Source organism: Leuresthes tenuis, unplaced genomic scaffold, assembly GCF_036924035.1.
Source record: "Leuresthes tenuis unplaced genomic scaffold, fLeuTen1.0.hap1 SCAF_18, whole genome shotgun sequence".
NCBI classification, from domain to species: Eukaryota; Metazoa; Chordata; class Actinopteri; order Atheriniformes; family Atherinopsidae; genus Leuresthes; species Leuresthes tenuis.
In genome coordinates this window covers 2,121,280-2,134,473 of record NW_027325372.1, presented here as the reverse complement: position 1 = coordinate 2,134,473, position 13,194 = coordinate 2,121,280, and the positions used below count along the sequence as shown (strand labels likewise).

General features: G+C 47.8%; 1 protein-coding gene across 1 annotated transcript in view; it reads right to left on the bottom strand.

Annotated features, from left to right (window-relative positions):
- The window catches only part of nfatc1 (nuclear factor of activated T cells 1), a 55,096-nt gene extending 46,225 nt beyond the window's left edge, over window positions 1-8,871 (bottom strand). Inside the window, exons 1-4 of the mRNA XM_072370786.1 lie at window positions 8,668-8,871; window positions 6,462-7,506; window positions 5,985-6,144; window positions 509-711 (exon numbers count right to left, since the gene is read on the bottom strand). Of these exons, the coding sequence (XP_072226887.1) occupies window positions 509-711; window positions 5,985-6,144; window positions 6,462-7,506; window positions 8,668-8,686 (1,427 nt within the window). The 5' untranslated portion in view covers window positions 8,687-8,871. The remainder of the gene's footprint in view (window positions 1-508; window positions 712-5,984; window positions 6,145-6,461; window positions 7,507-8,667) is intronic.
- Window positions 8,872-13,194: the final 4,323 nt, after the last annotated feature.

Here is a 13,194-nt window from a genome sequence, read left to right as displayed (position 1 = left end):
AAGCACGTAATTAGATGTGCAGGGCAACATCCTGACATGCATTTAAATCAGCCTTGGACTCCAAATGATTCCAGACTTGATGCAAACTTTACTGCGAAACTACTTTAGATTTCACATGGAAAACCAGGTGTTTATGCATTTAGCTTTTATCCAAAGAAACTTACAGGTAGGGTGAGGGGGTCTTGCCTAAGGACCCCTACTGGAGACACTATCCAGTAATTAGGAGGACGATGGACATGGATTTAAATCAGCCTTGGACTCCAAATGATTCCAGACTTGATGCAAACTTGAGTGAAACTACTTTAGATTTCACATGGAAAACCAAGTGTTTATGCATTTAGCTTTTATCCAAAGCAACTTACAGGTATGAGGTAGGGTAAGGGGGTCTTGAGGATGTGCAGGTAAACATCCTGACATGGATTTAAATCAGCCTTGGACTCCAAATGATTCCAGACTTGATGCAAACTTGTCTCTTAAAAACAGGGAAAGCAGAACTGATAGAACTCACATGGCCCGCATGTTGTTCTCCGGCAGCAGCGGGATCTCCAGCACCTTGGTGTTGTTGTGCAGGGCCTCGTGGCTCGGGGTGGACACCGTCTTGCCCGTGATGCGGTGGACCTGGTAGAAGGCGTGGGGCCTCAGCAGCCTGTCGTCAGCCGTGCCGATGAACAGCTGCAGGGTCAGCGGCTCGCTCTCCATGTAGCCGTGGAGCTAAGAGAGGCAAAAAGAAACACCTGTGGTCACTCGAATGCTGCCAATCAAACGCAGGTCTTTCAGAGGTCAGGCTTCCAGTGGGATGGAACACATTTTGGATCCTGTGCTCGTCACCACGTGCACGTGCCCCGTCAGTTCATGTGAGGCCTGCTGAAATGCAGCTGAATCTGCTCAGATGACCCCGTTCTGATGTAATGATCCATGATGCTGCAGCTGATGGGCTCAATGCAGAGCTTCCACACGTCGTTACGTGTTGTGTGACAGGAGCTTCCTGCCAGGATGACCTCAACCACCCAGACTGACACCTCATCTGAGAGTTAGCTGCATACTGAAGGGAATTTAATGCACAAACACTGGACCAATAACGCATTACACTGAGGAATAATGAGCAAACTGTTCATTTACAATCAGAAAAAGTTCGTTAGTTCTTAGATTTAACGCAAATATTTGACTGAAAGTGACATTTCACGGCGCTACGACTGGTTTCAGCTGGGAAAACGCTCTTTTAATTAATAATCATCTTGTACATTTGTCAGTGTTTCAGCATAAATCGTCATAGATAACATATCTAATGAAAATATCTGCAGTACTGTGCAAAAGCCTGAATTATCCAGCTTTTACAGAGTTTCTTTAACTGAATTTCATTGGTGATATTTTTCATTTTATCAGAAGTTTGCATTCCTGAAAGCAAAGTTTCTGCTGCCGTTTCTTTAAATGTTTCCAGGAAAACAGGAACTAGCTGCAGCATGAATGTAAATACAGTAAATAAGGCAGAAACAGAGTCTGTACGATTCTAATCTTTCTATCATTTCTTTAAGTAATCTTCAGGATTATTTCCTCTTTCTTAAGGACATCACTTTCAGATCCTTGTTCTTTAGGCCTGAGAAATCCTGCGTTCCCACTTGTCAGTGAACGCAGCACCAACAGTGCAACTCCTGAACCCGCCCGAACAAAAACAAACTTTGGTCTCCACACCTCGGCCTCTCAGGTTGGGTTTGTGGAGCCGGTTACCTCAGCCGGTTATTCCCATCTCAGGAGCAGGCTTTAACGGTCCAGAAAGAGATTGTTTCTGAAACATGGATCAGTACCAGCTGGGTGTGGTCAAACTGCAGTGAAAGGCGTGTGTTTTCTTATCAGTTTGCTCCCAGGTTAGGTGCTGCATGGTATTTACAGGCTTGAAGAGTGTAATTTGTCCCACCCGCTGCTGTGAAAGGTGCTGTGAAGACATGGTAGAGCAGGGAGCTGTAGTAGTGCATCTCAGACAAAGTTTTTCCTTCAGTTAGAATTTAAAGCCATTTTATCTCCTTTTCATTGGCCAAACAACTGGATTTGCTTGTGTTTGTTGGACCAGTTTAAGTCTCTTTTTAATTAAATAAACCAAATATAAATGGCATGAATTTTTCTGCATTGTTTCTCTTCTTTTTTAATTTATTAACTTTTTGTTTAGCATTTTTCTTCTCTTTTCTGTACTTTTCTGCCAAATATCCACATTTTTCTGCATTGTTTGTCATCTCTCTGACTTTTTTCCCTTTTAGTTTTGCATATTTCTTCTCTTTTCTGTAATTTTCTGCCTTCATACAACTCCGGGTCCTTTCAAAAATGCATTTCAGGCCTTTAGAAAGTCCAGGAAATCATTTTCTGCCAAATATTCACATTTTTCTGCATTGTTTGTCATCTCTCTGATTTGTTTCCCTTTTAGTTTTGCATATTTCTTCTCTTTTCTGTACTTTTCTGCCTTCATACAACTCCAGGTCCTTTCAAAACTGCATTTCAGGCCTTTAGAAAGTCCAGGAAATCATTTAATGCCAAATATTCACATTTTTCTTCGGTGTTTCTCTTCTTTTTTAATTTATTAACTTTTTGTTTTGCATATTTCTTCTCTTTTCTGTACTTTTCTGCCTTCATACAACTCCAGGTCCTTTCAAAAATGCATTTCAGGCCTTTAGAAAGTCCAGGAAATCATTTTCTGCCAAATATTCACATTTTTCTTCAGCGTTTCTCTTCTTTTTTAATTTATTAACTTTTTGTTTTGCATATTTCTTCTCTTTTCTGTACTTTTCTGCCTTCATACAACTCCAGGTCCTTTCAAAAGTACCTTTCAAGTGCTTTGAAGCTTCAGCTAATAGCTTTCTGCTAAATTTTCATCTTTTTTAGCATGGTCAGCTATCCCCACTCAGCTAATAAGCATTCTCACAGCTTTTTCTAGCGTACTGTCGCTCTTTGTCCTTGACAAACTGGCATGAGTTGGCAGACAAAATACCTCAAAATGAACGATATGTGTTAGAGGGAGACACTCATACCCACTTAATTATAAGCCACTCTGAAAAAGAGAGTCAGCTGAAACAATCTGTGTGGAAACGCTGAAATGAAGACCGCAGCTTTCACTTACATAATGGGAGCACTCGAGGCGAGCAGCGCCCACAACGAGAGTGAAAGGCTCAGACTGAGGAGGCACAACATGTGATTTGGAGGAGGATCCCTGTCAGGGTTAAGAGTCTGTGTATTTGTGTAAGGAAATGGGTTGCTGCCTAGCAATGCTGTTTATTCAGGGAGCAGGAAGGAGTGCGATGAAGTGAGGCAGCCTGCTCGCAAGCTTACTCACAAAATCTAATTACTTACAGATTACTGATGATCTGCGTTGGATTATTATCAGAAATAGAGTCTAGACAAAGAGACACATCCAAACTGGATAGTATCGTCTGGTTTGATCACAAAGCATGCTCTGAAACATCTGTCTCGTGTCAGTTTGTGTCTCATCATCAATCACTTGACATCAAATTGTCTAAAGTGCGATTTTAAAATTGAGAAACATGTCGTGTTAGTTTGATCTGAATCACATGTTTCACCAAGAAGCTGAAGCAAACACTCATGATTTGTTGGAGCAATTAGATAACACTGTCATGTAAATGCTCCTCCACCCTGGCAGCCTGACACTGCAAACTGCAGCCTCCCGCCCTCGTTCACATTATCACCCACAAGAGGAATGCCGAGACTCCGGCTGCGTGAGGCACAACTGAGGAGGAGGAAGCAGAGCCAGGAGGTGCTGACAAACCACAGCAGCTTCCCAACACAGACTAATATGGAGTCCGTGTCAGTTTTACAAGGATCCTCATCCTGTCGCGCTTTGTTTAGAGAGCTGACTTCGATCGTGACACACAACTCCAACGTGAGAACATTTGAGTCTGTGAGAAACAGAAGTTGCAAAAGGGCAGATCAAGGCTGGGTGAAACAGAGGAGCTCACAGATGTGAACACCAAAGAACAGCATGAAGCTCTTAGCACAAGACTTCAGAGGCGCATACTTCGGCCTGCTGCTGGCGTGAGGGCGGCTGTGGTTGAGCCCGGCAGCAGCCATGGAAGAAGAAGAAGAAGAGGAGAAAACAGCCAGCTTTACTGTGCCGGTGCTGGGCGAGGAGGGAGAGCACCCCCCCGCCGACCCACCAGGAGCTTCCAGAATAAACTCAGATCATGGTTTGAGTCAGAGGGGCGGGGGGCGAGGCTTCGTCAGCCGGCAGACGTGTGCAGCGTGTAATCAGGAAGTGGCAGAGATGGGGCTGCCTTGTCTGAGGCTCCCTCCAACATCTCCTCCACAGCCTGCCAGAAACGTGTGTGGTTAGCTGCCGCCGCCTCCGCAGGACGCGATGATGTCAGCCGTACACACAGGAACTTTCCGAAACAAAGGGAAGTCTGTGTGGTTGGGGCGGTAGCTGGCAGAAAAAGTCGGGGGGGAAGGTTTAAAAGAGAACACACACTCCCTGCTTCAGCTGAGGTGAACCCGGACCCCCTGTCATTAAATCATCAGCGCCTTCTCGGGGACTAAAACACGAGCTGCCAACAGACGAGGAGCTGAAGCTGCGACACACTGGGTGCTTCCAGATGTTTTACCCCACAGCTGTATGTCAGGCTCAAGCTGCTGTCCCTCTGGGGACAAAACTCACTCCGATTGAGCGGATAAACAAACCGTTAAAAGTGCCAAATGACACATAAACTGGAGCTAATTCATGCTTTTTACTGATTGATCCTTTTCATCAACATCTGTAATCGACTGCCTCTGCCAGCTGTTCCTCCTCCCGGGGGTCAGGGTGCCTCTGGCACACTCAGAAGTCACTGAAAACTGAAGTCTTAGGCTGAAAACTGGCTTTTGGGAGTTTTGGACCCAGAATTATTGGAACAGTTGGTTTCCAGACGTGAAAACAAAAACGTCTCCAGATGAATAAGAAAAGTTATTAAGCAGTAAGTCATAAAGTGACAGGAACACGTTAAAATGTGTTATTCCCAAATTAGCTCCGTTATGACTCAAATATCACTTTACGTGCTGCAAATGTGACTCTTTATCAAAGGTTAACTAACGCCAAACTGTGCCTGAGAGCTTATATTTGGGTTCTGGGGGGACCACAACCTCAAAAACTCTGACAGAACACACATATGTCGGAGATGCGGTTGCTAAATGTTGACGTTGGACGTCAGACGGTAGAAAAGCTCCCGTTCTGTTGTTTGGGCCCAAATATCAGTGTTTTCGTTGGCCTCTGAAACGCAGAATCAGCCTGAATGAGTCCATCAAAGCCCCTTTAAAGTCAGCACGACCTCAGGAGTCTATTTTCAGACTATAAGACACGATAAGCTGACTAAGTTTTAACCAAACACAGTCAAATCTGCTCCATATGTGATCAACACGCTTATTAATGCAGCGTCAGAGGGTTCTAATGACAGCCAGAGCCTTTATTTATTGAGAATATGCTTCGGGGACCAGATGGGTTTATGGCAAAACCATCTGCCGCCGTCCACGTTTCTCCTTCTTCAGACTCGACCACCAGAGCTACTGTGGTTAAAGCTCATGACTAAGCTCTTACCGGCCATGCTACATTACTCTGTAACTGTCTGCTCTGCACTTGAGAACGCAATGGAAAAGTGTGAGTCACCCTCGTCTGGACAGGAACTGACTGAGTGGACCGGCCTGTCTAATAGCAGGCCGCTGGTATTCCATTCAGAAATATGACATATCTGAATAACATAACAGTCGGGTCATGAAACACACATGAGCTGAGAGGCGAGAAGTGGCGAGCAGGAGTGAAAATGAGCCTGATGGCTGCAGCATGTGTTGCTTTAAACATGACAGGAAACCGAAGGTTCGGGCCCACGAGGGGCGAGAAATGTGCAGTTTGTGTTGGTTTAAAAGCTCGTGCAACTCTGGATTCTTTTATCTACGTAGATGTTCCTATGACCCGGCGTCAGGAGGGGGAATATGGCCTGAAACCGGAGTAAAAAACAGACCTGAACCACTGGGTGTCCTCCTGCCAGCGCCTTCACTGCTCCCCGGCTGCCCTCAGTCTCATAGTGGGCCCGGTGGTGGGATTTGGGCTGCACCTCGATCTGCAGGCTGTAAGGCCCGGAGCTGGACGGCAGCTGCCAGTCCAGAGCTGGCAGAGATGGGCTGTCAGAGGCGAAAACATGTCAGCGCAACATGGAGGCAGGGGGGCTTATTTTAGAGGCACTTATCAAGGTAGAATGTGCAGAATGTGAGCGCCGGGATGTGCCAGAGCTCGCTCATAAATATGCTTTATATACTTCTCAGGAGGAAACATTCCTCTGCACTTTATCCACGATGGGAGCATTTATGTAAAACTTCTCTCAGATTATTTTGTTGACAAAAAACTGAAACAATCTGTAATTTACTGGCTGCGGTGCTAAATCTTCAGCACACACACATTTGGTTAAGACACCTTGGAGCTGTCCTTCCTTCTTCCTCACCTCATGTACGGCTTCGGCTTGGACCAGGAGTACGGATGCTGCGGCACATCCAGGAAGCCGCCGCAGTAGCTCTCCTTCTTCAGGGTCAGGCGGTTGGCAGGATGCTCGTCCTGACAGAGCTCCCCGGGACTCAGCTCCTCACCCCCGGGCTCCACCTTCAGGCTCACCGTCGGGCTGTGCTCCAAGCTGGTCTTACGGGCCTTCATGGGGATTCCCTCCCCCAGGTCGGTCACTCCGTCTGTGGTCAGGGCGTTGATGGCGGCCAGGATGGCAGAGTTGGTGTACTGGTTGGTGTTGGGCAGCCAGCTCTCCTCCGTGATGCTGAGGCGGGGGGAGGTCTGAGGAGATGGCCCGGGGGAGTGGTTGGGGGAATATGGGAAGTGTTTGTGTGACGCTCCGCCGCCATTAAAGCTGTACTTCCTCTTCGCTCCACATGGGGAGTTGGGCCGGGAGCCACGCTGACCCATCCAGGTGTCGTCCGTCACACTTGTACGTGGGGAGGTGGAGGGGGAGTGGCGAGGAGAGCCGCCAGAGGCGCCGCCCTCCCCCGGCAGGGCGAGGGTGGAGCCCTTAGGGGACACAGAGGGCGACTGCCAGGGCGAATTCTGGGGTGAGTTGTCGTAGTTGTAGGAGAAGCTGGACTCGTAGGAGGCGTCAGAGAGGCCGCTGCGGGATGAGATGCTGCTGGCCGGGCTGAGGCAGCTCGGGTCGCGGTAACCGTCTGCGCTGGGGAGGGTCAGTGTCACGATGGAGTTGACTCGCTTGCCAACAGGAAGGTTGCTCTCCTCCACCTCATCCTCAGGAAACTGGCCGTAGGCTGTGATCTCGATGCGAGGACTCTCCAAGGTCGGGGCCCCGTTTGGCCGGACGCTGGAGGATGAAAAGTATCCGGCTGCTCTCATGTCATCCTGGGAATCATAACTGTGAGGCTCTGACACCGACACAGATATGGTGGGGCTGGTCTGGAGCCCGTGGTACTGGGAGGGGAGGCAAGGGTTTCCAAGCGGGAGGGAGAGACTGACGTTTGGCGTGTAGCCATATGCATCTGGAAGACAAACAGGAGGAGGTGTCACAGCGATAATCAAACACACATTCACCCACTGCAGCTGAGAGGTAGACAGACCAGAAGAGCAGCTGCCGACTGGACTTGGCCTTGACTGTCTCCAAAGGTATGCAAGTTGGATCCCGGAGGCAAGCCACGCAAACCCCTCTGGAAGGCTCAAAGTGTACAAAGCAAACGGGGTGGGAGACACAAATAAAGGGGCCAAAAATAACCCCAGTCTAAATATAACCACAAGAAAGACCAGGTACTTTTTTCCGCTCCGCGGTGCCAGGTTTATTCCACCGAAGGCACACGGTGCCTGTAAACTGGAACACTGTGAAAACACGGCGATGCTTTTGCTGGCCGGCTTCGCGTTCCAGCAGCCACTGAAAATAAACCCAGCAGGGACACCGTGCGTTTATTTGCACGCTGTAAAGGTGCTGGCTGCACTCAGCCGGGGATGCTCGCGGGTGCGCGTGCCAACATGAAACTCTGCCCATCTGCGGACACGGCTGAGGTCACAGTTAAGGCCAGAGGAGCAGGGGGCTGCGGCTCTACGGTGCGTGACGCTGCGGGGCGCGCTGATGGAGACGGCCGCTGCAGACAGACGCACGCGGCCGCCACAGCTCCTGTCTGCTGTAAATTAGACAGAATTAGGGGCCCCCGCTATAAAGACTATGACATCAGTGCGGCTCAGTGTGACTCTTCGTAATAAAAGAAAATGATGCCTGCATTTAAATCGCAACTTGTGGCGTGTGATGCCCTGAAATGGGACTAAAATTAGCTGCTTTGAACTAGCTCACATCCTGGGGGGGCAACTCAATACTGTTCTCTGAATCACTCGCAGTGTCACCCACAAGTCAGCCATTAGCAGGTTCAATTTGGACTATTTTGGGCTCACTTTTTAGTCACAACTGAACCACGCCCACTCTGTCCAAATCAGCAGGGAGGGGCGCACAAAGATGTTCACTGTGCGCTGAAACAGCTTCTAACTGAGCTCCAAACTAGTTATCAAGCTCCAAACGGAGCCGAGACCCGAATCAAAAGCTGCTTTAACAGCACAAAGTGTCGCGTGCGGGTTTGAAGAGTGAAAACCTGACGTGGGGAGGAATAAACGCCACCGAGTTAAAAAAAAAACAGGCTTTAATATGAAGTCAAACTTACCTTCTTCTGCAGATTTCATTTTCTCCTCTGAGCAGAGAAACGCCTGAGATCAAACTGTGAGTGCAGCTGCAGACGGGCACGATTCCTTCTCCATATATATTTCCCAGCTGTTGCGCAGGGTCCTCCCTCGGTCCTCCACCGCTGTGAGAAATATGAAAGTAAAAAGTCGCTCAGTTGAACAGCAGCTGCTTTTACTTCGGATATTCCAGATCAAGAGATTCAAAATGCGGACTTAAAAGAAGCGGGACGCCGGAGAGAGAAGTTATCTCGGCTGTGGTGGGGATCCTGGCTGTGCTGGGTCGCTGTGACGCACTGCTCCGGCGCACTGAGAACTCCTGCGCTTTTAAACTCGGGGATCACCTCGGCTGCGACGCACCGCCCCCCGCGCTCTGACGCACCCACATATCCGACCACCATATGGATCCAGTGGAGATCCTGCCTCACACCGGAGGCAAAGGAGGCCAGTCAGGGAAGCCTGGAGGCTCCGGGACCGGGAAATAAGCCGGGAGAGCTAACAGAGTAGAGCAAAAGCTGAAGCTCGCCCGAGTTAACGTCCCTCTGGAGTAACTTCAGCTTGAATGACAGCATAAAACACCACGAGTTGCTAAAAGAAGCCACGCAACTGCATCCCCACCATCCATCACCAGCCTAATGAGCAGGAATAACATCAGTCTGCAGCTTCCAGCCACTTTATCTGTTCTTCTTGTCATTATTTACGCGGCAAGACTGCACAAGAAAATCAAGATTTATGTGCAGACAAATCCTCACGAGCATTTTACATCAAACTGCTGCCATTTTCACCCTCAAACAGCCATTCATCAGCTGGCTGTTCAGTCACAGGCTGCCTGGTTGTCAGGGCAGGTGAGGCGTGCCAGAACACGAAGCCGCTCCAGAGGACATTAAAAAACATTAAAATCCTTCTGATCTTAAATTGGGTTTTTTCAAGTAGCTGCACAGGCAAATAACTGCTTTTCCACTTCCTCCTGCAAGCCATAATTATCCATACTGTCATGATATAAAAATCACGTCCTGCACCCAGTCATTTGACACGCTGAACTGAGATTCTTCATAGAGTTTTCCATCGGCCGCGCTCTGTGGTTGGTGCGTACTTGTTGGGCTCGTCTCCTCGGTACATGCAGGCGGGTTGTTTCTATCTTTGGAGAGTCTGGAGCTTTCAGCTGCTGGCAGCAGGCCCTGGTTTCTGTGATGACAATGGTCACATGAAAGCGAGGAAGCTCCTTCGCAGGGCTGCAGCAGCCAATCAGCTGACCCTGAGCTGTGGCGTCATGTCACTTCCACACACTGAGGTGTTAAAATGCTGCAGAGATTCACTGAAACATGATAAAACATGAACATAAACCCAGAATCTGAGGCAGAAACAGAGTTTTTTATCAGTTCTCAGCAGCTTTAAAGTGAATCTCTGGTCTGAGCTCCTTTATTCTCCAAGACAGCCTGAACCCTCTGAGACAAGCTTTCTGTCATTTCTTTAAGGAGTCTTCAGGAATAGTTCTCCAGGCTTCTTGAAGGACATCCCAAAGCTCTTCTTTGGATGTGGGCTGCCTTTTGTTCCGTTCTCTGTCAGATGATCCCACACTGCTTCAATAATGTTGAGGTCCGGGCTCTGGGGAGGATTCATCCCTCCATAAGACCTGTTGCCACTGATTTTCAGTCCACTTCTTGTGTCATTTGGCACAGCTCAGCCTTTTCTCCCTGTTTCCCTTCCTTAAGAACGGCTTCTTGACAGCCACCCTTCCATGGAGCCCATTTCTGATGAGGCTTGGGCCAACAGTAGATGGATCAGCTGAAGGTCCAGATGCATCTCTCAGGTCCTGTCAGGTCACAGCTGGATTTTTTCCTCTTTCTTAAGGACATCACTTTCAGATCCTGTTCATCTGCTGGAGATAGTTTTTTAGGCCTGACACTTCTTCTTTTGTCCTCCACTTGTCCAGTTTCCTCAAATGTTTTAAGGACACACTGCACACCATGCTGAGATATGCCAAGTTTTCAGCTAATAGCTCTTTGGGAATCACCTTGTTGCTGCAGAAATCCTATTTTCTGTCTGTCAAACTGTGTTTTCTTTGCTGTTTTTCATAGATGCAGCTAAAGAAATGGGAACAAATGATGTGTCTTTGTGACAAAGTGCCTAAAGATCCAGTTTAAAATGGCTTCTTTGCTAAGTTGTCTGTTCTGTGTCGACACAACACTGGTTCATCCCTTGAGTTAGGAGCCTTTTTTCTGCCTGAATGGGTCAAAGGTCAGAGTTAAGTGGCTGAACAAAGAAAAAACACTGAAAATGTTCAGGAACAAGGACTGAAAATGAGTGAAAAAGCAGAAAATGTCCAAAGAAAAGCTCTGAAAGAGCTTCAGAAAGCTGGAGAACTATTGATCAGGACACTTTAAAGGTCACAGAAAGTCTGGCAGCCTGGAAGGAAATCTGTTTCCTCCCTTGACGTCTGCACACTTAATGTTTTATCCTCAATGAGTCATTATTTACATTCAGGCAGATTTAAAAAGGAAAAGTGCCGCAGTTATGATGGGTGATCACCTGTAGGGAAAGCTAGATCAGGGGAAACATACTGTTTATGTAATTATCGTTTCTGCCAGAGGAGGAAAATTCTGCATTTCAACTTTAAGTTGATTTTCACTCCATCATCTTAAACCAGTGGCAGGAACCCTTCAGCAGACCCTAAAAGTCGGGAGAAGCAGCTCCTGTAGCTGCAGGTTCTGCAGAAATGTGCCTAAATAACCAGGCACCTGCAAAGGAACACCCTGGGGCTCTTTAAAGGAGGTAGAAACGCTGCAGCTGCCCGAATGCATCAAACCACAGCTGCCCCCCGCCTCCCTCCTCTTTGGCAGAAATTATTGATTGGCTACAGAGGCCCAGTTGCAAAAATCAGCCACATTTGTCTCTGTTGTGCAACAGCACGGCGTGCACGCCCCTCATCCCGGCGGGCGCTGCCTCCTCACCCACTGAAGCAGTGACGACTCTCGTGAAACCCGAGCCGAGCGTTTCATCAGTGGGACGTGGCTCTGTGGCTCATTTAAAGAGCCCCTCTCGTCTCATTGACCTCATGGAAAGCTCCGGCGGCGCTGCTGGGCCTGAACCGGGGCACAGGGTGCTACTCCGCAGGTATGTGGAACTGAAACATGTGCTGCAGTAAACACTTCCACCCGCCTGTAGGTAATAAATAGCTGAGCTGCTGATTGACTCGTACGTCAGGGAGGCGCTGGGGCTCGTAGTTTTTCCAGCTGGGCCTGGTGCTGCTTAGTGGACACGGACCACCACAGACCGGACCGATCCAGAACCACAACTCTGAGAGGAAACAACAGCACAGAGACGGCAGGACCAGCTACTGTAGCCCTGACGATCAAATCAGTGGATAAACACTGAGCAAAAGGCCAAAATTAAACCGAGATGAAAGTATTTATGATCCAGAGAATTACATCCGATCAAATATGACATGAAATGTGCCTTTAAAATTCTTTGGTTGTTGTTTCTGAAGCTCTTTCAGAGTTTTTCTTTGGACATTTTCTGCTTTTTCACTCATTTTCAGTCCTTATTCCTGAACATTTTCAGTGTTTTTTCTTTGTTCAGCCACTTAACTCTGACCTTTGAAGCATTCAGGCAGAAAAAAGGCTCCTAACTCAAGGGATGAACCAGTGTTGTGTCGACACAGAACAGACAACTTAGCAAAGAAGCCATTTTAAACTGGATCTTTAGGCACTTTGTCACAAAGACACATCATTTGTTCCCATTTCTTTAGCTGCATCTATGAAAAACAGCAAAGAAAACACAGTTTGACAGACAGAAAATAGGATTTCTGCAGCAACAAGGTGATTCCCAAAGAGCTATTAGCTGAAAACTTGGCATATCTCAGCATGGTGTGCAGTGTGTCCTTAAAACATTTGAGGAAACTGGACAAGTGGAGGACAAAAGAAGAAGTGTCAGGCCTAAAAAACTATCTCCAGCAGATGAACAGGATCTGAAAGTGATGTCCTTAAGAAAGAGGAAAAAATCCAGCTGTGACCTGACAGGACCTGAGAGATGCATCTGGACCTTCAGCTGATCCATCTACTGTTGGCCCAAGCCTCATCAGAAATGGGCTCCATGGAAGGGTGGCTGTCAAGAAGCCGTTCTTAAGGAAGGGAAACAAGGAGAAAAGGCTGAGCTGTGCCAAATGACACAAGAAGTGGACTGAAAATCAGTGGCAACAGGTCTTATGGAGGGATGAATCCTCCCCAGAGCCCGGACCTCAACATTATTGAAGCAGTGTGGGATCATCTGACAGAGAACGGAACAAAAGGCAGCCCACATCCAAAGAAGAGCTTTGGGATGTCCTTCAAGAAGCCTGGAGAACTATTCCTGAAGACTCCTTAAAGAAATGACAGAAAGCTGGTCTCAGAGGGTTCAGGCTGTGTTGGAGAATAAAGGAGCTCAGACCAGAGATTCACTTTAAAGCTGCTGAGAACTGATAAAAACTCTGTTTCTGCCTCAGATTCTGGGTTTATGTTCATGTTTGTTCTCAC